Source organism: Hakea prostrata, chromosome 1 (assembly GCF_041222555.1).
Source record: "Hakea prostrata isolate BN-2017 chromosome 1, UWA_Hpros_2, whole genome shotgun sequence".
NCBI classification, from domain to species: domain Eukaryota; kingdom Viridiplantae; phylum Streptophyta; class Magnoliopsida; order Proteales; family Proteaceae; genus Hakea; species Hakea prostrata.
Window position 1 is genome coordinate 78,762,254 of NC_142600.1, and position 25,910 is coordinate 78,788,163.

Sequence of the window (25,910 nt, forward strand, 5' to 3'; positions counted from 1 at the left end):
AACAGATTTGCACACGATCTAGACACCGTCGTTTTCTTGAAAACCGAGAAAGCTTGAACAAAATAATGTTTTAAGATTGTTAAGGTTAAGGTTTAAGCACAAGGTTGTTTAAAGCATTACACCCTGAGTATTTAGATTGGAATACTTAGACCGTTGCTTCCAGCTAGTATTATAGACCAACACTAGGTTCTACGGTTAGTTGGACTCTCCCATAAAGGCCCATTACACCGTTGGATTGTGACTTATCCGATGGCCTATATTAACATACCATGGTTATAACTCAAATGCATCAACCATATTTGAGTATACCTCAACAAATATCACATTGGATGTATTCATTCGATTAGGTGATTGGCGTTCCATGAGGGACGAGGACAATAAGCGACACCATAGACCTTCCAAGAACCGCCAGGGTGTCAGGAAGAGGAAGTATCTCGGCAAAACTGTTGCCCACGATTCTGGTGACCCCGATTACTAGCCTTACGCTCTCGTGCTTCTCTTTTGAATTACCTTCATCTCCATCTAATTTGTTCTGCTCAAACACAAACCCGTTTCAAATTCAATCCAATATTCAGGAAAAAAAAAAAAAAAAAATTTTTTTTTCCCCCTCCCCCGAACGAAAGCTAAGCGAAAAAGTAAGAGGAATTAAAAAAAAAAAATTTCTCTTTTCCAAAGGTTTTTCACCGTGGCCCCAGCTCCGATTGCTCCTACCCACCACCAACTCATTTTTGATTTCTTGTCCAAACGAAACTGGAAGAAGACGAAGAGAGAATCAAATACAAAAGGGATTGAAGAAGCTTATTATGATTGGCCCTAATTCAGACACGGGTGCTTGGAGGGAGACAGACAGACAGACAGAGAGAGAGAGAGAGAAAATGGGGGGTGGGCGATGGTCACCGGCAGGGTCTGGTCGTCGGCGGTGGGGAGCGGTTTCCTTTGGTGAAGAGGAGTTTCCAACAAAGGAAGAAGATAGGTGAAGGGATTGGTGAAGGGATACTTAACTGAGGGTATTTAAGTAATTTGAAAATCAAATTTTAAATGCTTTAAATATAAGAATATTTTGGTCATTTTATACGTCCACTTAACATATAATTTTGAGTGTGGGTGCCCCCATTTCTTTGATTTTGGGATGATTCCAGGTAGAGAACTTATTTATCCTCACTCGGTCTACATCCATTTCTTACCCATAAATTTTTTAACTTCTCAATTTTGTTGATGATATTCATTTGATATCTTGTTTCATGAGTGAAATTGGTGGAGATAAGCAAGAAACAGAGCAGGCTGACAGTTTCAGGCTAAAGATGGCTATGGGCAGAACACGACCTTGTGTAATTCATTGTGAAATTGATATTTAGAACTTTGCAAGTGTGAGTAGATTCTCGTCTACATCTGTAATTGTACATGATCAGCTTCAGAAGTAACCTGAATGACATCTTCAGGCATTCAAGTTTATTACACCATTTTATTTTAACGTATCTTATTGATCGATGCATCCTTGTGGTGTTTATTTAGAGATGGCTCTCCCAAATCCTTTTTTTTTTATGAGAATAAAAGCAAGACTTATATTAGAAGCTGAGGTGATACAAATTTATTGAGGTTTAGCATTACATTCCAACAGTGACTTCAGAGCATCCACATAATGATGATCATAACAAAATGATATCTGAGTTTTAGATCGTAACAGTAAACTAGATATAGAAAAGAACAACGGCACAGAGTTCAGAGGCCACGGCTTAAGTGGTTTTGGCAAACGGTCTCCCCAGTCCCCATCCCTTGAAATCTGAAAGAACCCATTCAAGGCTGATATTGAGCAATCCCGCATGCTGGATACCATGGTAGAGAGAAAGGGTCAAAAGCTGTAGTCCATCTTTTGAGGTCACATCTTCCCTGTGCATGATTACTACTTTAGCTCTATCTATAAGGCAAAAAATCCATTGACTCGGTTGTCTTTTCATCCTTGTTATACTTGCCACAATCTATGAAATCCTTCTTTGCTCTTTCTTGCTCTTCTCCATTGGTCTTCCAAACTGTTGCTCCCACTTTGGAAGCCTGCAAATTTACAGCCCAGTTGCAAAAATCAGCTTATCAGTATGATAATTTGATGCAGATTCATCTAAGTCGATCTCATGCTCAGAAAAACTGAGGACATCTGAAGCAAAAAAATCCAATCATAAATGAAAAGCTAGAACCCAATATTGAGCAGAAGAGAACTCAAACTTTTGGTTGACTAAGTCAGCCCAGAACCTGGCTTGAACACGGTGGTAAGGATCAAAGGCAACAAAGAAGAGTTATCTTTCTAGGTTTTATCGATGTATTGAACGATGTTAAGTGACTCACAGACAGATTTCCATCATGGATCAAAACAGGGTTCATCTGGAGAAGCAAGGGCTCTTTTGCTTTCTTCCTTGTACTCATGCTTGCAGGTGTGAATTAACAAATCTTGTAGAGCATGAAGGTGTGAATTAACAATAAAAGAAAGAAGAATTAAGCGATTCATTGTTTTCTTGAAATGCAAGAAAGGAGCTCCATTTTGTTAATTTTTTTTATACAAGCTGATTATGTACACAACCTGAAACTACTGTTGCATCTACCAACTAGGTAGTGATATTTTCCACATTATGATTATTATTGATGTAAAGAGCACAGATTTGGACAACAATGTTAAGATGGGATTCAATCCTAAGGTTCAGTTTCTCTTTTCTAAACAATTTCTTCTTCTCCCATTTCTACTCTCTTTGTTTCCCCCATTTCCCTCAGCTTTGATGGTTAACTTGATAACAGATTCCCCCAATTTAATTTAACGATCAAAGGACTCCAAGAACTGACAACAAATACATAAACCAAAACTAAACCAAACAATAATCGATTTACGGTTACAATCAAAATATTTCTGTTTGAAATCAACAACTCTACCATGGGTGTGCTTTGGTTACCTTGATAACAGATTTCCCCCAAATTAAATTTCAAGATCAAAGGACTTTGAGAAGAATTCATAAAACCTCATTAAAAACTAGAACAAATAACCCAAGCCAAACAGATTTTATCTTAGCACTCCAGTCTCAAAACATGCAAATAACATATCATCTCTTCCGACTTCCGTGACATCAACAAAAAGGTCCCTTTCCCTCACTCCTCCTTATTTGTTCTTATGTTCAAACAAATATAAAACAGAATGAAAATCAAATAGAAAATTAGCAGAAAGAAAGAAATGGAACCCTAACCCTAAGCTTGAAATCTGTTCCATCATAAAATCAAATCTATGAAACCCTAAACTCTATACGGGGAAAAATAAACCTGATTAAACACCTCTTTGCTTCCCTTGCCATGCCGTTACACATTACCTCCAATACTGTCTCCAGGATACTCATCCCTTTCCACCCACTTACCAAGTTCCTCCGTATTGTGGAACTCCTCCCAGACCTCAAGAAGGGTATCTTGCCAAACTCCTTGAAGAATCCAACCACTTGCACACTGGCTTGCCTTCTTCCAGTCCCATTATGGTAAAAATACAATAATCATATTCCATCGTGACCCAGACCATATTCATCCAAACTTCATGGAACCAACTTCCCCTGATCCCAACCATTATCTTGCTTATCATTCTAGCCATTTTGTTAACGCCCTTATAGACCATGATCTGTACTCACACCGGCATGATCGGAATTATCATGAAGAATGGCATCAATTTCAAATGCATATGATTGGGTACAACAACATAGATCTCAACAGCATCCCAAAGCGTTTAATAGGCCTTGATGATGCATGGGAATTAAATCATGTGATTAATGATCCCGATGTTGCATACATACTCTCTGTATGGCATGATATCAGATTGATCATTATGTAGACTTCCTGGACAGCCAACTGGATGATGAACATTATAAATGGGATTTAGATTTTGATTAAGTATTTATGTTACGTACTTCTACGGTGTTGTATTCCACATTTCGATGGTATTGCATAGTACTGTACAAGTGTGACGTAATAATGATACAAGTGTTGATGTCATCACTGATGTCATCCTTGCATTATTGAGTGACTTTCATTTTCATTTCATGTACGTTTGAGTTGTATCTGCATTTCATCTAAGTTGTATATGCATTTCACTTGAAGCTCCTGGTCTATAAAAGGAGGCTACCGGTGTGTAATAGTTTCAAGTTTGAAGAAAATAAGAAATCTCTGTGTGTTGTGTGCTCTTTATTCATGGTTATCTTCTGAATGTTTTCTAGACATATTCATTCATAGTTTGGTATCAAAGCCTTGCATATTTTGAACCACATAACCAAACATGGACTGCCCTACCACCAGACTTGGTGACAGGTGGTGTTGCATGCATTCTTCTTCTTTTATTATGTTCTAATTTTATTATAGCTCTTAAGATAGAGGTTGCAATGTTTAGATCTACGACGTTTTAGATCTTCTATGACTTCCTGAGTTTTTTTTATGTATTTCTTTCGAAAACCAGGTGCTTGATCTATTTATCTATGGTTCTTCCACAAAAGGTCCTTAAGCAAAGGAGGGCTTCTCTTCTGTTGACGTTTATAGCCCTAGTTAAGCTCGGCATGAGTTGGAATCTTAGATAACGGATCATCTACACCTCCGATTTCAATAAGCAACACATTTAACTACTCTTTTAGCTATTGTTGATCTGTATGTCTGTGATCTCTTCTCTACATCACCTATCTTAAGGCTATGTCCAATTTCCATGAGTCTTCTTCAACCCCCACAAAATTCTACCTCTTCTTCATCCTCTGCTTCTAGTTTAACTCCATTCACACTTTCTTTAGACCCTAAGGTGGATCTCCTTTATGAGATTAACTATGTTCCTGACCAGGAAAAAGTACCTTCTACAAATCAAATCCATCCCACTAATTTCCCTCTTTTAAACCCATATTCTATTTTTCCAAAAATTTCAGAACCCAAAACTATCAAAACCTTGCTCAAGCCTCGCAAGACACCCGCCATTAAGGAGATTGTTCAAGCAAGTAGTTTTTCGCAGTTTCATGTGGATTCATCAAGCAAAGAACAATACTTTATTATTGATGTGTCTCCAGATCTCATCAAGCAAAGGGCTATTTTGTGCACAACAAAGAGATTTTGAAAGAACATATAATATTCCTTTTGAAATGACCAAGTATGATAGATAGTGAATAGGGTGAGATAGGGAAAAGCCAGATGGCACTTGAACCAATCGTCCCTTAAGCCATATTTAGAGATGAGAACTGCCAAAGTATTTTCATAAGTGGTTCTGCATCGGCTGATGATAGTACGACAGGAGATGTCACTATAAATTGGTGGAGGTAGGTTAGAGAGATGAGGTGGTCCAATGTCATCATCATCAGGAGGTTTGCCATTTGGGGAATTTGGAGGTGGCCTTGAGGATGAAGCACCAGGATTGAATGAAAAACAAAGAGGGAGCACAAATTGGATGCCTGAGGTTGGCTTTAGGGGTCTGGATAAAAATCTGCTAGCACATTATGTTTACCTTTGACATGTTTTACTGTAAATGATCATTTACTAAACCATTGTGCCCACCTGAGTAATTGGGAATCTGGAAGCATTTTTGGCTTGAATTGGAGCATGCGAGGGAATGCTGTCATATCCATTTCAATTTGAAATGTATAACCAATGAGGTGGAACTAGAAATCTTCAATGTCTCTTTTGACAACAAGGATTTCTTTAAATGGGCTATGGTATGACTGTTCAGCTGGAGTGAAGAGGCCACTTTTATAGCCACAAACCTATCTTTTCCCATTAAGTTCTTCTAAGAGGACTGCTGCCCATAACTTGTCACTGGCATATTGTCTGTAAAATACGGGTACCTGTAGAGAGAATTGCCAATGGAGGGAGGTTTTGGGCAATTTGCTTAATCTTCTTTACTGCCTAGGTGTGTTGTTCTGTCCATCTGGGAGCATTTTTCTTGAACTGACCATACAACAGTTGAGTGCATTCAGCCTTGCGGGGAATAAATTCCATTATGTAATTCACAATGCCAAGAAACTTGTGAATTTGGGGAGTGAGAGTGTCAGGGAAGTCAAGGAGAGACTTGCCAATGTGGGGTTGAAGAGCATAAGAACCATTGTTGATCGTGACACCTAGGAAATCAATGGAGGATGTAGCCAAATTGAACTTTTTGTGAAATAGCATCGCGCCTGCTTCTTTAGTGATCTTGTAAAATTGTTCCAACAACTGTTCATGCTCTTCAAATGTATCCGAGAACAACAAGATGTAAAACGATGTAGATTAAAGCCTAGTTTTCAATAGGAGCATATAGTCGTAACATGGCCTTTTGAAAAAGAGGAGTTGTCTTAAGACCAAAGGGCATGACCATCCATTAGAGATGGTGACCAGGAATGCAAAATGTCGTTTTGTGCCTTTCATCAGGATGAATGCCAAGTTGCCAAAATCCTGCCTTTTAAGTCAAATTTGCTAAAAATCCGGGCAGAGGACAACTTTGCTAAAAGTGTAGGCCTGTGGGGCAGAGGAAATTTATCATCTGCAAGAAAAGCATTTAGAGGCTGGTAATTAATGACAAGACGGAGTTTGCCTCGTATTTGTTATGCTCTTTTGTTGACATAAAATGCGTCACTCCCATGCTCATGGGAGTATCTGATGATATTGAAGGCACCACCAAGACCACATGAGAGATCGGAGGTAGAGGTAGAGATGGCATGGATATCCTCCCAAAGGCTAATACGATTAAAGGCACGATTGAAACCATAAATGATAGTGAGGAGAAAGGGGGAAGAGTTGGGGACAATGATACTGAGGTGCATGAGTTGGGGGGTAGATTTCAAGAGAATAATTTGGAATCTAGAGGGGACTAGACTCCAAATACGACCAATAATAGAAACCGAGGAATTGGAGAGAAAAGACCAAGAGGGGGAGATAGACTGGACAATCCAATGGGCATTATCCATTTGGACATGGGTTTCAATGAGAGCAGAAAAAGAAACTTTGGTGGTCTTAATCGTATTTTTCACTTCAGCTTGCTTCGCAAGGGATTTGAGTCCTCTGACATTCCAAATAAAAAAATCAAACATTTAGACCAAAAAGGGGGGGGGGGCATCCATATCGCTATTGGGGAAAGGGTTAGAGGGGTTAGGATGGGAAATCTCACACAAGGGGGAGCATAGAGGGGATGGGGTTTCAAAGAGGTCGGAGTCGATGGTTGAATTGGATGAGGGGGAGGTAGGTTCGGGTGTGTCTAGCAGCTTCAGGGGAGTGGGCAGGGGGTGTGGTTCAAAGAGAGAGGGTGAGACAGGTCCCAATGGGCATTAGGGGAGACAGGTTGATTAGTTAGGTGGTGAATTTGGGTTAAGTGGTGGGGTAATGGGGTAATGTTGGTTTGAGATACGATTATGGGCTAGGCCTCCAACGAGGGCTTAATTGAAGTGGTAGGGTTAGGGGCCAGGTAGGATGGGTTGGGTAGAGGCCCACTTGTTGAAGAGGATAAGGGACCATATGAGATATGCTTGGGATAAGAACTAGGTTTAGGGCCCAAAAGAGGGGATGGGTTAAGGGTTTTGGACTTAGTAAGAGGTTTACGGTGGGCCACCATCGTGGAGGGTAAAATGGACAAAGGGGTGGATAAAAGGGGGGAGTGAGAGAGGGAGGCGTTAACCTTTTGGGGTATCATGAAAGAGGCAGTGGGTCAGCGTGAAGCATGGAAGAAGTTGCAGGGGAGATGGAGGCAATAGGCTATTGGTTTTGTGAGCGACAAAGATAAGAGAGACTTTACCAGTTATAGTAGGATCAAGCGATGCTTGAGCAGAGTGCAGCAGTCCATCAGAGGTGATGGGAGCAGGCGGAGCAACCTTGGAGAGGTCACTAACTTTAACTGCAACTATAGATGGAGTAGTCGAGGCGGCAGCTTTTCAAGAAACGGAAGGCAGTGGCAGGACCGGAGGTACGGCCCTTCATCTTCTTCTTGAGCCAATAGTTTTGGCTAGCGGGAGCTCTACCGGAGAAGTAACAAAATCATCAATTTTAACAGAAATCCGCTCCAATCTGTCCAGGAGAGGAATTGGAACAGGAATGCGAGGGAAGGTGTTCATCTCTTGGTTCTCAGGTTGAAGAGCTAATAAAGGATTAGTCGTAGAATGAACAAACATAATGTCTTCAGGTGACGGCAACGAGGATCTGAGAGCAGTGGAAGGTGACACTTTGGTAGGCAGCAACGACGAATCCTCAAGGGAGTCTTCTAATGGTGGAGGCATACAATCAACCTGGCATGACAAGGAGTAAGCAGCGACGGAGAGGAAGTCTCGGCGGCGATGGTGGTGTCGGAGCCGTGAGGAGACGAGGGCTTGTTACAAGCTTTGGAGACATGACCAAAACTCAAGCAATTAACACATCTATCTAGAACCCAATCATATGCTATTATTTGGTTATAGCGTAGACCCATATCATCTTCAATACAAATGCACAAAGGAAGCGGTTAGATGCAGGGATATCCACCATATTAAGAGTCTTATAATCAATGCGAAGGGAACGACCAACAGCAAAGCCAATACGGCTGAGGCATCACGATTCCAGAATTCCAAAAGAAGTCCGGGCAAATTAATCCAAAGTGGTAGAGAGCCAAAACCAAGTCTTCGAAGAGGCATGGAGGGCTCCCAAGCTTTGAGAAAAATAGGGGACCTACCAACAAACCAGGGGGAACCTTTATGAGCTTTACATTTGCACACAACAAAGGCAAACTTGAACAGAAAGATCCCAAAGTCTATGAAGAAGGCGTGGAGGGCTCCCAAGATTTGAGAAAAATAGGGGACCTACCAACAAACCAGGGGGAACCTTTATGAGCTTTACATTTGCACATAGCAGAGGCAAACTTGAACAGAAAGATCCCAAAGTCTAACAGGTGAGTGTCCATAGAACCTTAAGCTTTCCATTGCTTGGAGAGAGAACTTTTGACGATACCAAGGGGGGCAGGGACCAAAGAATTGGCCAAGAACAGCTTGTTGCTATTGGGAGATACTGAACAACAGTAGCAGAAGAGGGGCAACGTACCAAGGGAATGGGGTCTTCGGTAGATGGGGGTATGAATGAGAGGTTACAGTCTGTAACAGAGGGGTTGGGGGTGGTAGGAGAGAAAAGAGTGTTCCAGGGAGCAAGGGTGGTGGAGATAGGATCAGGGGTAGAGGGGATACAATTAGTGGTGTTCAAGGAGAGGTTATCAGTCAAGGACAGGAGGTTGGGACGATGAGCAGGATGGGGGAGAGTGGGGGAGGCCAAGTGAGGAGAGTCACCAGACATTTTCTCTGACGTGGACACTCAGGAAGCTGTCAGTCCATTATAATGCCAATCTCCTCCTATGTTCTACATATAGCTCCAGCATTAGTCCTAGAAATGCAATGTTCAAACTCAATATAGAATCATTCATAACTTTTCAAAAGAGAATAGTATCCAATAAAATCCAAAAAAACACTTTGAATCAAAACATGAGTTTAGAACAAATTTAAACCCAGTCTAATCAAAAGTTCTTCTAGGAAGTGAATTACTTCTTCTCACAAAGAACAATACAACTATTCATTGCATCCTTGAAAATTTACTCATAAAGTGAATCATCCTCGTCGAGATTCATCCTGACAACTTTGATTGATTTTACTTGTCAAATAAATCTTTCCACAAGCCCTAGGATTGGATTCGCTCCTCCATTTTCGCCATCCATTGCAAAATTTACCAAAATATGAGTTTCATAATATATGAATTCAATCATTTGCATAAGTATCCAGTTCAATCAAAAGAACTTAGTACAACCCACATGATGACTGAAAAATCATTCGCATTTTCATCAAGTTTCTATACAAGAACAAGATATAAATGGTTTCTTTTACAAGGAACCATTTCATGTGTTTTATTTGGAATGTTAGAGTTATCATGTCCAATATAGTTATTGGTTATATCATCAAATTTGGAATGATAAACTTTTTTATGGAAGACATATCATCAGATGTGGAATGATATAAAGATAATAATAACATCATCGAAATATATCAACAATTTCTATATTCCTTATTTGGAATAATAAATTAATCAAGCTTCATGCAAAGGTTGTTATATCATCAATGTGGAATGATTTCACACACTTCTATACTCCACAATCCCACTAAATTATCTGAAATATGTAAATTGTCATGAATGCAAACTACGGTTAGATAAAATTTGAACAATTCAAAATAATATATAATTGGATTAAGACCTACCTATATAGTCTTTAACCCCATTTTCCCCACAATCTTGAATGTTCGATTTGTATTCCAATCCCTTTGTAAGGGCATCTGTCATGTTCTATCTTGATCATATATCAACTAAAGTAATCACTTCTTGTTCTGTTAGATAATTCAGTACAACCTATATTAGCCTAATTTGTCTCCTCTTACTATTAAAGAATGAGGTATTAGCTATCATTGTTGTTGCTTAATTATCACAAAACAAACTTAAAGAGGTTATCTTTAGTTAAAGAAAGGAATATCCAGGATCATATCTTTTATCTATTCTCTACCTTATCTACTCCTGAGGCTAGAGAATATAATTATGATTCCATACAAGATAGAACTCAAAAGTATTACAAGTCTATCTCATGATTTCCTTTCAACAACCACTTTACCTAGTGTAAAATAATCACTAGTAGATTTGTTGTTCATATTTCTGAGCAACAAGATGCATCAAAATTACCCCTCTAGAATTGAAGGATGTATGGTTTATAAAAGAGCATAATTTGAATTACCCTCAAAGTATTTTATTAGCCTTAGAAAGGCAACCTAGTGTTTTCTACCACGATTATTAGTAAACCAACTCAGCATGCCTACTGTATAGGCTATGTCTGGTTTAATGCGACTTATTACATACAAGAGACTACCAATAAGTTTAGAATAATCTAACTAATTAAATTTTGGGTATGAGTATGTTTATAATCATATAGTGCCTCATCCAGAATATATTCATTGTATCCTCATCTAGAAAAGTAGTTCCTCTCTTTACTTAGTGAAACTAACTTTTATACCAAAAATGGTGTCCACAACACCTTCTTGGGGACAGATTCTTTTATTAAGGTTACTTTAATATTCCTCACTATAGAGTAATTAGAACCAATAATCAATATGTCCTCTTCAAACAAGCAGATAACTGCAACCTTATTCGACACAAATATATATAGTAAAGGCACTTATCTAAGTTATTGGTTTGAAAACCGAAGCTCTTCACCTTTAGGTGCTTGTCTAAGATCATAAAAGACTAAATTAATTTATACTCTTTATGTTCGAAACCTTTCATGACATACCCTTGATGTTCGTTCATTTAGATTTCATCAGTTAGATCCCATTAAGGAAGAAACATTTTACACCCATTTGATACACAACATTAAAATGGATATCATCAATATTGATATGGATCAATAATATTGAATAACATGTCCTTTTATTTACTTTTTATTTGACAAGTTTATTCTCCTCAAGTGTCAACTCCCCCACCCCTTGCCCTTACCCTAATAGCGAAGATGATAATGCCCCTACCCCATATGTCTCAAATGTCTGAGTTCATTATTTGGAATATTAGAGGCCTCAATACGCTTGCAAAACAAGTTGAGGTTAGGAATACCATCAAGTCCTCAAAAGTCCCCCTTTGTGCCCTTCTTGAAACCTATGTTCAATTAGAGAATTCCCATCGGATTGCCCAATCTATAGCCCCCTCTTGGTCTCTCCTCTCTAACTCCTCCTCCATCAAAGGTCATATCTAGATTCTTTGCGATCCATCGAGAGTCCAAGTCTCCCTCCTCAGATCCTCCCCCCAACTCATTCATCTCAATATTTTCCCTAATCTCACTCACCCCTTCCTCCTCTCCGTTATATACGGTTTCAACCGTGCTGCTGATTGGAATTCCCTTTGGGCGGAAATCCGTTCCATCTCTTCTCTCTCCCCAAACCTTCCCTGGGGTATTGGCAGGGATTTTAACATCATCGGTTATTCCCACGAGCGTGCTGAAGGCTCCTCTCCGGATCCCGCCGTTGTTGATGACTTTAATGCCTGAATTAATGATTTGGGTATCGCCGATCTTCGCTGGTCTGGCCATCCCCTCACTTGGCATAATCGTTGCTCGGGTCCGGCCAGGATTCTTGGCTCGTTCCTTCCTCCTATGCCTCCTTCTCTAACTCCTCCCTTTCTAACCCCTCCGGCTTCCTTTGGCCCAAAGCCTTTCAAATTTTTTGACATGTGGACTTTTAGCCCTTCCTTCTTGCCTACAATTCTTGAAGCTTGGGCTAAGCCTATCCACTATCACTCTCTCCCCCTTACTGTCTTTGCTCGCAAGCTCCGCAATCCGTTCCTGGAACTCGTCTACTTTTGGCAATATCTCTTCCAGAGTCGAATCCTGCAGCTCGAATCTTCACCACATCCAATCTTTCCCTTGCTAATGATGAGAAATCCCTTTCCTCTAATCTTTCCTCCCTCCTCAACTCTGAAGAGAGCTTCCACCGCCAGAAAGCTAGAATCAAGTGGCTTAAGCTTGGTGATTCCAATTCTACCTACTTCCACCGATCCCTCAAAGCCTGAAATAACTTCAACTCCATCCTACCCTTATCACTAGCAACGGGACTTGCATTTCCGACCCCTCCAGTATCAAGGGCGAGATCGTCTCCTTTTTCTCTTGCCTTCTTTCCCCTCCTTCCCTACCTGCCTATGCCCCTCTCCCCTCCAATCTCATCAACAAATTCTTAAACCCTGCCATCATCAACTCCCTTAGTGCCATCCCCTCCTCGGAAGAGATCCTCTTGGCCATCCAATCCCACAAGCCTAATAAGGCTCTGGGCCCCGATGGCTTTAGCATGGGATTCTTCCTAGCCTCTTGGGATTTCATTGAAGATGACCTTGTTCGTGCCATCCGCAGCTTCTTCTTTAACCCTTCTCAGCTCTCTTCCATCAACCAAACCTTCCTTTGCCTCATTTCCAAGAAGCAAGGAGCATCCTCTCTCCCTGATTTCCGCCCCATTTCCCTCTGCAACCTTCTCTACAAATTCATCTCTAAGGTTCTAGCGAATAGACTCAAAAATGTTTTACCTTCTCTTATGAACAAAAATCAATCAGCTTTTATCTCGGACCGTAGTATCACGGATAACATTCTTCTTTGTGCGGAAATTGTCCATGGTTTTGATAGGTCCGCCCACTCCCCGGCCGCTCTCCTTAAGGTAGATCTCCACAAAGCCTTTGACTCTATTCGTTGAAACTTCATCAGCAATATTCTCTTTTCCACAAGTTTCCCCCTCCCTTCATTCATTGGATTATGACCTGTATCCCCACTCCTCATTTCTCCATCCTTGTAAATGGCTCCCTGGCTGGATTCTTCCATTCCAGGGTGGGTATTCGCCAAGGATGCCCCCTCTCCCCTACCTCTTCTCCCTGACCCTTGAGATCCTCTCCTCATCTCTCCCATTCCCAAATGCAAGTCCCTAAATCTTACCCATCTAGCCTTTGCAGATGATCTCATGATCTTCTCCAAAGCAGACAATAAGGGTGTCAATCGGTACGGTTTTGGTACAGTACCAACTTTGAATACCAAAAACCAGAACCGTACCATACCGAATTTAAATGGTACTGTACAGTTTCGGTATTTACAAAAACAGTTCGGTACGATTTCGGTATTAAATTGGTACGAGAAAACGGTTTAAACACGGTATCTAGTGCGGTACAATTTTGGTACGAATGAACTTATGCCACTTTGGTTATTAGTTCACTAAGATCCTAATGAAATTGTGATCAACCAATCAATATAATTTGAAATTAACATAGATAAAGCAAATAAATCTAATTAATAGAGACAAAACAAGTAAATCTAAGAAGAGGAGTGAACGATGAAACAAAAAATTGAAATCAGGAATTAGGGCTTGGGAAAAGGTAAAGTGTTTTAATTGTAAATTTTGTAAATTTACAATTTATATTTTTTAATTTGGTACGGTACCAATTCGGTATGGTTTCGGTACGTACCGACGGTATGAGTACCTAAAACCGGAACCGTATCGAAGAAATTCGGTTTCGGTACGTACCGTATCGAATTTTGAACGGTACGGTACGGTGCGGTTTTAGACGGCGCGGTTCGGTACGGTTAAACGGTTTCGATACGCAATTGACACCCTTAGCAGACAACCTTTCCAATTGTTCCATCCTCTCGGCTCTCTCCCTTTACGAATCCCTATCGGGTCTCCGCGTCAATCTCGACAAATCCACTCTCTTTCTCTCCGGTGTCCCTAATCAACTTCGTTCCTCCCTTCTTCAGCTCTCAAGCTTCAAGCCCGGCTCTTTTCCTGTGGTCTACCTTGGCCTTACTCTCATCCCTATTAGGCTCACTCGCCACCATTGTTTCCCTATGCTCGATCATATCCGTAAGAAGCTTCAACGCTGGAAGGGCAAGATTCTATCCTTTACTGGCAGGGTAGTTCTCATCCGCTTAGCCCTCCAATCTTCCTATCTTTATTGGTGCAGAATTTTCTCCATCCCCAAATCAACTATCGAAGCAATGGAGTCCCTATTTTGTGCCTTCCTATGGAAAGGACAGGAATCCTCTCGCTTCCTCCATCCGATTAGTTGGTTGACCCTTTGTCGTCCTACCACTGAAGGTGGCCTAGGTATTCATCGGATCTCTGATGTTAACATGACTTGCCTTCTCAAACTCATCTAAAAAATTGCCTCAAAGCAAGATTCCATTTGGGTTAAGTGGGTTTATGCATACCTCCTCCGATTCGACTCCTTCTAGACTTCCTCAATGTCGTCCAATCCTTCATGGGTCTAGAGGAAGATTCTCTTGTTGCACCCCTGCGCCATCTCCGCTATCTTCACTTCCATTGTTTCTGGTTCGTCCACTTCCTTCTGGCTTGACCCGTGGCATCCGATGGGAATTCTCTACAATCATTTTGGCCCTCGCACTGTCTATAACACCTGTATCCCCAAATCCACGCCCTTGTCTTCTTTCATCTTGCATTGCACTTGGTCCCGGACACCCCTCCCCATTCTCACACAGGTTTTGGGAGCCCCTATCTCTAGTTCCACTCATGACACCACAATTTGGTTGCCTTCCCCCACCAAAACCTTCACCACTTCCTCTACTTGGAACCTCCTCCACCCCCATAGCCTTAAGCCCCCTTGCCCCCTTTGGTCTGGTTCAAAAGCTTCATCCCCCATGACTCCCTAACCCTTTGGAGAGCCCTTAACCTTGCTCTCCCCACCCAATCCTTCCTTTTTAGTTGCCATATCCCAGTCAGCCCCAATTGTATCCTTTGTTGGAATGGTTTGGAAGATCTAGACCACCTCTTTTTCTCTTGCCCTTTCTCCAAATTGCTCTGGGGAAAAGCCCTAGCCTCCATTTGGCCCTGTTCGAGGCATTCATTCGGGTTTTCCCATGATTGGCCTTGGATTATGATAAACTTTGCTGGAACCTCCATTTGCGATCAGATTGGTAAGCTAGTGTACTGTGCCTCCATCCATCATCTTTGGTGGGAGTGCAATCTTAGAAGATGGACTTGGATTTTCAAATCCCGCTCTCTAGATAGGATTTGGAACGCCATATTTTTTATGTTTCTTCTAGGCTGTTAGCCATTCCCCATCCCCTTGTTGATGATTCCCCAAGGAACAGGCTCATTGTTGTTTCATGGGGCCTTAGCTCTTCCCTTCGGTCTTCTGCTTAAAGACCTTGTATTTTTTTCCTTGTCTTTAATATATTATTTATTCATCCAAAAAAAAATTTATTCTTTATCCATATCCTATATCAGAATCCGCAAGAAAGCAATAATGATATAAATACTCGATATAAAATTTAGAATCATGTCTTCACCATTTCAAAGATCAAGCACAAAATAACTTAAACCAAGTTGGAATGGTCTATCTATATTGAATTGGCTCATATTTAGCCAAATTAAACTTATTTCATGGTTTTGCACAAAGCATCTGGAAATATTCAAATTCTCCATTCTTTGCTTGAAGCATCCGGAAATATTCAAAATTTTCCATCCACATAATTCCACCTTAGTTTAACTATTCAATACGGTTTTAAAGCCTTAACAGCAACAACACCACCTTTACCAAGGTTGCCTATACCAATATTCAACAAAGAAATACGTATAATCTTTGTACAAAATTCAATTCAACCACGACTAAGTGAAACTAAGAATGGCTGAAAAATCATCACTCAAGTGGTTGGAATAATGTTGGATTGTGCTAGCCTAAGTGGTGGAACATTTCAAACCAATGATTCATGAGCATCTAATAAGAATCACTAGTAGATAATGTATAACATTAATCAAGGTTAACACCCATACTAGATTTAAAAATCAAAATCAGCAAGGCAATGTTAAAAGAAAGATGAATCTATAGAGGAAAGATTAGAAGTACCTTATACCGTACATTTAAGAGTCATACTTGAAAGCAAATACGATTGTACCTTCTTGATAGAGTCAACTGTCGATTTGAGAATGGAGCAATTAAGCTCCCAGAAAGGACCATGATTCTCTCTCCACTTCTAGAGCTCTACTAATCCGAAGCCAAGGTTTGGCATCTCAACCAATTGCACTAGAGTTGGACACCTCCAAGAGAGGGAAGTAAAGAATCCAGCGTTAGGGGCTTATTTTCCTTCTCAAACGTTGCAAGTGGTGGGGCCTAACAGCATCTAAAGAAGAGGATGCTTAACTATAGGTCCTTATAAGTCCAAACCTGGATGAAAAGAACTTCAATGGCTTTGACATCTCTTGTTCTCATATAATTAAAAAATCTACAGTCCCCTTGATGAGAATCCCATATCCTCTTTCCAAGCCTTATGTGCACTTGTCTAGCAATGTGTGACTCGTGCACGCTCCCATCTGTATTTTTTGTGGATCGCAATCTGGAGAGCTTCTCTGAGACATAGCGCTTCACCCATCGTAGTCGAGGCTAAGAAAATTGGTGACGACACTGCATGCAATAGCACCCCACTAGGCGAGATGAAGGCATAGCCAAGTCCACCAAGACCCTCCACCGAGATAAAACTAGCATCACAAAATATGGCCACCTTAGTTGACACCTGCTGCTGAGAGACTAATATTATAATAAGGCCAACACCTGTTCCATCTGAATTTTTAAATTCCATACAGGTGAGAGGTGGTGCAACAATGGATGGCCAACACATGCTGTGGAATTGAAAAATTCAGATGAAGCCTTTTGAGCTTGCCACAAAACCACCATGGGAAAAGTCTCCTTATGACAAAATACCAAAGTATTCCTTGACAGCCACAAATGCTATAAAATAAAAGAGAGGTTCGAGCAAAGAGAGTGAAACTCTGCTTTCCCTTTTTTTTTTTTTTTTGGCGTAGCCAGTCTCCAATGAAGTCTGGAACAGACGGCGACAAACCCAAAGGAGGGACAAATCCAAGTTACTGCCATACCACACCGGCCTCACATATCTGCAACCCAATAAGATATGTGCTATCGTTTCCAGCTCTCCACAACAGCAGCAACTGGGGTCCAACAGTACATGCCTACGGAGATAATTAAGATAGGACAGCCATTGCTGATCAATGGTCCATCATGTGGACTGCAAGATACTGGAATTAGAGATGATGGAGGATGGGGAGGAGGACCCAACTCAGACCACTGTGGTGGAATCCAAGCAAAGGAAAGGGCCCAATTTAGCAAGCTTGGGTAGATGCATCGCCCACTTCTCGGGGATTAGAAGAAACAAACAAGAAATCATAAAACTCAAATCTTTCGCTCTCAAGAACACACACTGACTGAAATTTACATAGAAATTTGTAATGCTTTAAAATTGTTAGGGTTTAGGGTTTAGGGTTTAAGCACAAGGTTGCTTATTGCATTACACCCTGAGTATCTAGTTTAGAATACGCAGACCGTTGCTTCCAACTAGTATTCATAGAACAACACTAGGTTCTACGGTTAATTGAACTCTCCCACAAAGGCACATAACACCGTTGGATCGTAACTAATCTGATGGTCTATATTAGAACATACGTTGGGGTATAACTCAAATACCTCAACCATATTTGAGTATGATTCAGATACCTCAACAAAGGGGAGCAAAAAACCAAGACAAAGCCAAACCTTCTTGTTTACATGTTACAGTGATCCCTGATCCCTGATCCCATCTACCAGATTCTACATGCTTATGCATTTCCCGATCATTCACAGCAAGATCTCTGGCATATTGGCTGCATAATTTCCTGTAGTTTCTGCATGCATGCACTCTCAGCTTATGTGTATGGCTTTGTACAAGAGCTCTGCACCAACGGAAACAAGAAAATGAGCTTTCTGATCATGAACAAGATAAACTGAAAAAAGTGGAACCTTGCTTCAGCAGCCAACCAGTGGCCATTTAACTGAATATGAAGCTTCATATAAACTGGAAAAGTCATTATTATTTGCAATTGATTGTATTTAGTATCAATTGATGGAACTATAAGATAATAAGTTCAGCTAAACATCGTTAATCTCATAACACCCCGCTCCCCCCCCCCCCCAAAAAAAAAACACACACACACAAAAACGAAAATTGCAAGATTAGTCACTAATGAGATTCCTATTACTAAAGTAACTACCATCAGTTTCACTTATCAAAATTAAACAATCTTGAGCAGCTGAGCTTCAGTATTCAAACATAGCCACTACAGTGTTTCTCTCCTACTCACTAGTATCAATTGCATTATTGTCCCTGCCATGCCCCTGACGACTTTTTAGCATAAGCAAAGATGACAACACCAGAAGAAAAGACAATGTGGAATTTGTAGCCTGGGGCTTCTTCCGGGTGAATCCAACTGTGGAATTAATACTCTCTCGGTGTGACAACTTTTGAGCATAAGCAACGATGCCGACAGACAACAGAAGAGAAGATGATGTGGAATCTGTAGCCTGTGCTTCTCTCTGTCTCACTTATGGTAAAGCAAACTTACCCGGATGATTGAAATGGTCTCTTTAATTGAGAAAGTGAAAAAAAACCAATAAATGGGCATTGGTGTCTCAGTCTTTCAAGTTCTACACCTATAGAATTAGGAGTTTACTTTGAGAAGCTTTGGTCCTCTGGATCTCTTTATTGAATGAGAAGTACAAAGAAGAACAAGAAACAGAAAAAACCCATTTCAGACATGCACTGTTTCTGATAGGTTTTAATGGGTCTTTCCATTGAATAGATGAACCATTTACCGATTCACCATGGGCGAAAACAATAAGGTCTCCAAGACTTTCTAAGCTTTGGTGACTACACTGATCAAAAGTTCACTAGAGTTCATGATGGCCACCAAACGATGGTGAGCACAATCATTGTTACAATAAGGTCCTCAAGTTTATACCCTGCCAAAATCCCAAAAAGGGAGTCATAAAGCTCATTCCATTTATTATCCCAGAGATGGATGGGTTTTACATTGGTTGTTAATGGATTAGAGAGAAACCAGAGTATGGAAGAAAAAAAAGCAAGAAGCGAGATTTGGGGGTACAAACAGGGTAGGGCCAAGAAAGCATAGCTTGCTAATGATGGGGAAGCTGGTTAATGTAGAGTTAGCAATGAGTTCGGTGGACTAGGGGTTTGGGTGTGCAATGCAGGATCAATGTGTCGGTAAGAATGATCTTGCAGGAAAGAACAAACATGACGGGGTGTGTGAAGGGGTGCAACGTGAGGAGAGTCAAAGTCGGAAAATCGATGAAGTAACAGAGAAGGAAGAAACAGGGGAGGGGGTGCTTGTGGAGGAGATGGGGGCAGTGAAGGTTGGGTTCCAACAAGGTTGAGGCGTGTGCAAAAGGAGGGAGAGAAAGGGGTAGTGCAGGAGGAAGAAGACGACAGAGCAGGTAAGGTGAAAGGGTAAAATCATTTAAAGGGATAACATTGAGACTGTTTAGATCAGTTTTGAAATCCAAACTCTATTTTGGTTAGTTTTGTAAACTCAAAATATGAATTCCTACTTTTTGTAAAACCAAACCAAAAAACTGCTAATCAAGTAATTTTCTCAAAAAAAGAAATCAACGCACACTTGTCAGTCATACAAATGTCATAAGGATTAACATTCTGAAAGTGCTTGAAATCTATTCCCAGGATGCATCAGAAGAAAAATAGGAAACAGGGCCATAAAGACATTCACTGTCCACAAAAACCATCTACTTAGGAAAAGAAAAGAAGAAAAAAAATTAGAATTCCTGTTAATGCATTAATGAAACGTCTCATTTTCTTCAAAACACTGTTCCTAGTAGTTTGGCTTAGGTTAATAGAGGGAAACAATTATAAAGTGAAAGCAGCAAATCCAATGACTACTTGCTATGCACATAATGGTTAATCCAGCAGCACACCGTAAAGCCTCGAACAACCCTATATTTACAGGAAGGAATATATTTAGCAGAATGATAAGACCCTACTAATACCTCAGAAAATCAATATGAGAATATAAAAAATAACACCGATAGAGATGGTTTTAATGGTGCCAGTCAACCCCACACCCAAAGGTGCCCCTCAGCCTACGGCTGCCCAAAATCTCTCCCATCACATTCGATACCTCTCCACTCAATTTTCCCTCTATTTATTACCCCTAAACGAACCCTAATATTCTCTCTCCTCCACATGGCGTCATCCTAGGGCCCTGACACAGAAACTTTGGCTTATTGAGCTAGAAGAACAACACTAAGACTGGAGAACACTTGAGCAAAACTTCCTTTTAGACTGCATATTTCGTTTCTCAGTCTGAAAGCAACATAATCCCTTAATGATTACTACCAGTACTTTTTTCGCACGTTAACCCAACTTTTTATTGTGCAAGGCTTCTGTCAGCAGCTAATTAACAAGAAAATATGAATATATCAAGATTCACTTAGAATTCAAAGTCTTAAAAATATAACTGAAATGAGAGTAAAGGAATAGGGCATACAGCTTGTCTTCTCCAAACATGCTGCTACAAATTTCTACTTCCATTCCTCCTAATAGGTTTGATGAGAAAGCAGCATCCTCATCAAGCATTTGAATACCGAGTTAATAAAATCGTCTGAGGACTTCACTACATTATCACAACCAAAATTCAGATATTCAGAATGGAATTCCAGGACAAAAATAGATAAAAATGCAATTAGAATATTTACAAATGATTTATTTTAATCAGATCATACTTATTAATAGGAACATTCTTGCAGATCTCATGCTCCATTATCAAGGTAAGAAGGGCAAATCCAGATATCAATGACCATCCCACCTCTGTGAAGCTGAGGTCTACATCATGTGACTCCCATTTAATACCTCCCATGCCTTTAAGCCAGCAGAAACTGCAACTGCTCAAGTATAAACAATAATTAGTTACCAGTTCCAGTATTCTAATTTATTGAAAACTCCACAATGAACCTCAATAGCACTGAGAATGTTCAAAAAGAACAGAAGAAGGAATTCCTTTATGCTAGGAGGCTCTATCAGGTAAGTAACTTGCTGAGAGAACACCAACTCTATTCACATGATGATCAAAGGTGCCTGATGAGAGAACACCAACACCGTAAACGTGACAATCTAAGGCACATCCCAGAGGGTAACAAAGATAAATCCATGGATTTTAAACTGCCAAATTCACTTTAAGCAATTTTGAAGTATAAAATACAAAGTTAATAAGAAACATGTGAATTGCAGCCTCATATGTAACTTAAACTCTTGCACATGGCACTTGTTTTTTTCAACTCTGCCAGTAAAACCAAGAAGTTGATATTGCCTCTTGCTATCAGAGTCAAATTTAAGAGTAGGTGAAGTTAGCTCATAAAATTTTCCACCATGCACCAATAAACTGCAGGTACCTCAGCCTTCAACACTTGACTGATTTAACTGCATTAAGAAGATTCGGGAACCATCTTGCCCTAAAGTTTACATACTTGAAACAGAAGTATGGAAGTACAAAAAATGCCTGTGGATAGATTTGCCTAAAAAGGACACAAGGTCTTTCCTCTTCAGGTAGTAGTACATGTACCACTTCACACTATCCAGTTGGGATACTAATGGCATGCTAAGTTGACGAATCAGGAACAAATTGTATTATCACAATCCCATGAACTTGCTGGTAAATTTACAATTGCAAACAGGAAAAGCTGTTCAACAATGAAAAAAATTTATATATTTACATGTAGCATTTACTCAGCAGACAACTATCATAATGTTATCAATTCCCAGGTCGTGACTAAGAAGACAAGCAGTAACTGACAATAAAGATGACAAATTGGTAATGGAAAGGACATCAATTTCATTATTGAACTCAAAGATGTTCCCCTTCCCCAATGGGAGATAGGTTTGCTAGACCACACCAATACTAAATAAGCTTCAACTGAAAGAAGAAAAAAAAATTAGAAAAAATACAAGCCCCATCATATATAATTATCCACAGTTTTATCTGTCATTATTCAACAAAGATTAAATGATTCCTACCCTGGGAAGTGACTTATATTCTTTAGTTTCTTGAGATGTTTTGTGCTTAATTCAGCTTGGCCTGCATGGAGTATGTTTAGAGTTACTGTTTGGAATCCTTTGCCACACAATGGGATAAGTAACAGGATGGGGAGATTCAACAAAGGGAAAGGGCAGAGGTTTATGGAAAAGGAGTTGGAACTTGGAAGGGGAAGAGAAAGAAGAAAACAGGAAGACAAAAAAACAGAGAAACAAAATACCAAACCTCAATCAAGAGGCAAAAGGATAACATCAATCCCACTGAGGGTAGCATGGTCAATAATGAATCACATTATCAAACTGTTTCGTGATCTAAATTTAAAACATTGATGGAATAGGCTGAGAGCAATGGAATTTGTTAAGTAGAGGAGGTTTGAGTAATTAACATAAATGGGAAAGCCCCCTAATAAATTGTAATGGTTGGCAGAGGTCTAAGTAATTTACTTTCTAAAATTTGAGTACAAATGATACAATAACAAAATAAAAGTACAAAATTCACTGGACAAGGACAAGGAATGAAGACTCGGTTACGATCTCCCGTATCCGTCTCAGTTTAACTTTAAAGGCAAGTTACCACCAAGTTTGCAATAAGCTTATGATTTGAGATATTCAGCTTATGGTGACAGATTGTACCAGAACCTCCCACAATCGGCAGACACAACTGAGTCTGCAATTTAGATCTAACACAACAGCAGGATCCACAATGCATAGAACAGATAATCAACTGATCATCAGACTCATGACACCAAGCGGGGTAAAAGCATTAACAATTCAATAGGCAGAAACATTTCCACTTAGGAAGTTTGGATAAGAAAGACTCCAAATTGGATTTTGATTGGAGGACCTAAAGCCTGTAGTTTAAATGTAAGGATTGAAATAAGATAAGGGTTCCAGGATAAATAGAATAGACTCAGAACCAAGATCAGGCACCCCATTGTTAAAATTTTAACCAAAAAAAAAAGGATCATGAACACCCAAGACTATAAACATAGCATCTAGCATCTGGAGTCTTGACCAGCAGATCCAATTCCTAACTACTGTACTACACTACTACATTTGCCTGCATTGCCCTTTTTTCATCTACGGGAGAGAGAAAGGGACACAGGATCAATAAACAAAAATTGTCCTATATCTGTTAGGCATCAAAAGTGGTGCTGATGGAATGTTCAACCCAAGTCAGAATAGTAATCCCCTAACCCTCACCCAGCGATTAAAATGTATCATACAAGCACTGGATTCTTCCTCTTTTTCTTTGAAAATCTCTCGTTGGACACGCTCAACAGCTTGTTGAGTGACATTCCTTCTCCTGTCAACTTCTTCTTCTCCTCGTACCTGTGCTTGATTCTGCCATCGAGCTTGTAACCGAGAAAAGCAGGAAAGGCCAACAATTCTCCAATTTCTCGACCCATTTCCTCGATCAAGTATTCCATTTTCTTCCCTAATGACTCATAACTGTACTGCAATATCTGAGGATGCTTCTTACTCATGGTAAGAATGTCATCGTAGGAGAGCCCATAAGCCAAGAAGACGTTGATCACCTTCTGCAAATTCTCACAGCTGGTCCGGGTCACTGCCCCCAACGCCAGAGCTAGATCCTTGGTTTTGTATTCATACCCGATCTTCACCAGAAACCCCAATTTGACAGAGAGGTTATCCTTGAAGGACAAGCTCAGAAACAGTGGTGCTTTGATGAGGAACCTGAATATATCTATCGGATTCAAGCTACATTGCTTGAGGAAGTCAACCCGAGGACGCAGCTTCCTATCCTTGCTGACGCTGAAAACATTTGGGTAAACAAGAACAATCTTGAAAATTTCTGGGTCTGTCAAGCCGAGGGAGGACCTGAAGAACTCGGTATGGCTTCGTAGATGCTCCGTGCTGTAGGTTAGGACAGCTGGGAGTTTACGCAAGACGGCTCCCGTGGCAGCTTGATCACCGCCACTAAGCTCAGTGAGAATCGTGATACGTGGAATTAGTTGAGTTTCCAAATCCATATTAAGAATTGCGGGGCGTCGAACGATCAAGTTGACACCATCGAAATGCTTCAGGTAAAGGATCATCCGCTCGATATCTTCAGTTGGCTTCTTACAGAACGCCGTCAGATTAATGTTATTGAGAATACGAAGGAGCTCTTCCTCCGGAATTCCCTGACTATAAAGCAATTCAACCTTTCCGGCAACACCCTCAAAAAACTCTAGTTCCGTTGACGTCAAAAAACGACCTAGCTTCACGGGTTCGATCTGCCCCTTCAAATCATCCCTCAAAAAGCAGAGAAGCGGTCCAATTTGTTCCGCTGTGAGTATTTCGGGGCGTTCGACCATCAAACGACAGAGAGTAAAACCATGAATTCCAACCGATCGCAGAGAACTAACTCGGCTTCGCAGGGACTCTAAAGTCGCAAATCTGAGAGCTGGGTTCTTCTCCAATAAAAGTTGGGTTTCCCCTTCTCCAAGTCCAAACTCTTGGAAGAGCGAGAAATGGGATCCTGAATACGAAGCATTAACACAGAAAACAAATGAAGCTCATTTTTCTAGTTCTAGTTTACGGGTCGATAACACGACGAGTGATTTGAACAGAAAGTTTTCGTTAAAATTCGCCATACCTTTGAAGAGATTTAAGGACGAGGAGGAGATGCTGTTGCGGCACTCAGTAACCAACTTCGGAGAGGCTCGAAAACTCACCGGAGCTGAAAAAGGTTTATGCACCGGACTTGTTATTCTGCCGAAGTTGGCAACGGAACAACATTGCTCCTGGGGAAAGAAAGCTGCCGAAAAGGATACTATTGTAGGTAAGGTTACCATCATCTGCAGAGAAGCGTAACAGTCACTGCTTTGCTGCAATCGCGGCCGAAGATGATCTCGCTGTTCCGAGTTCAAGATGAGAAATGCTATTCGTTTTACTGGAAATTACTTACAACTTACAAGAATGTCTGATCATTTTCGTCCTGGCCGAATTATGGCGCGTGTCTCTCCAGCTGGCGGTACCCGAAAAGTCGGACGACGTCATCTGGCAGAGATGTGGCCGGGGGCAATCTCCTTTTCTCCCATTTCACCTGGGCTGTCTGCTGTGCGGGATTGGACGTTGGGTTGTCTTCGCCTTGTGCCGCGCTGTTTTCTCTCCGCTGGGTCTGCTTGTCGTTGGTCGCCGTCCGTGCGTTTGTGGAGAGTGTTGGGTGGGGGGGGTTTTGTGCCGTGTGTGGGGTGTTGCTTGCCCCCTGTGCTCCCCCTTCCTTGTTTCTTCTGTGGTCCTCTTCCTTTTGTTTGGCCCTCTTTTTTTTGCTGTCTTCTCGTTGTTCCTTCGTGCTTGGGCTCGTTCCTTGCTTACAACTTACAGGAATGTAAGATCTTTTTGGCGAATTTCGCCGTTTCTCCAGAGGGCGAAACCCGAAAAATCGGACGACGTCATCTGGAATTCTAGGTTACTTAATACAGTTTTCTATTTAAATTTTAAAAATATAAATTTGAAATGTGAAAAGATAAATTGGACCGTTTGG

General features: G+C 40.7%; 1 protein-coding gene across 6 annotated transcripts; it reads right to left on the minus strand.

Moving 5' to 3' along the window:
- Positions 1–1,115: 1,115 nt before the first annotated feature.
- PTAC15 (plastid transcriptionally active 15) lies at positions 1,116–25,334 on the minus strand. Of its 6 annotated transcripts, none has more exons than XR_016171258.1 (7): positions 25,020–25,334; positions 23,621–24,902; positions 21,112–21,270; positions 20,877–21,002; positions 18,076–18,251; positions 16,427–17,006; positions 1,116–2,049 (listed from the first exon to the last, which is right to left on the minus strand). XR_016171258.1 is itself a non-coding variant. In XM_089142568.1 (2 exons), the coding sequence occupies exons 1-2, from the start codon at positions 25,219–25,221 to the stop codon at positions 23,638–23,640; spliced, it is 1,467 nt and encodes a 488-aa protein (XP_088998694.1). In that variant the 5' UTR covers positions 25,222–25,334; the 3' UTR covers positions 21,279–23,637. The 6 variants fall into 6 exon arrangements, 1 of the variants encoding a protein (XP_088998694.1); XR_016171257.1 differs by having other exon boundaries at positions 16,427–17,055; XR_016171260.1 differs by having other exon boundaries at positions 16,427–18,251; positions 20,877–20,997.
- Positions 25,335–25,910: the final 576 nt, after the last annotated feature.

Bases quoted from the DNA above. Each gene is read 5' to 3' on its own strand.
- PTAC15 (XM_089142568.1), bottom strand. From the start codon at position 25,221: ATGATGGTAACCTTACCTACAATAGTATCCTTTTCGGCAGCTTTCTTT. The intron at 24,903-25,019 runs GTATGGCGAATT...CTTCGTATTCAG, and splicing joins GTCCTTAAATCTCTTCAAAG to GATCCCATTTCTCGCTCTTC.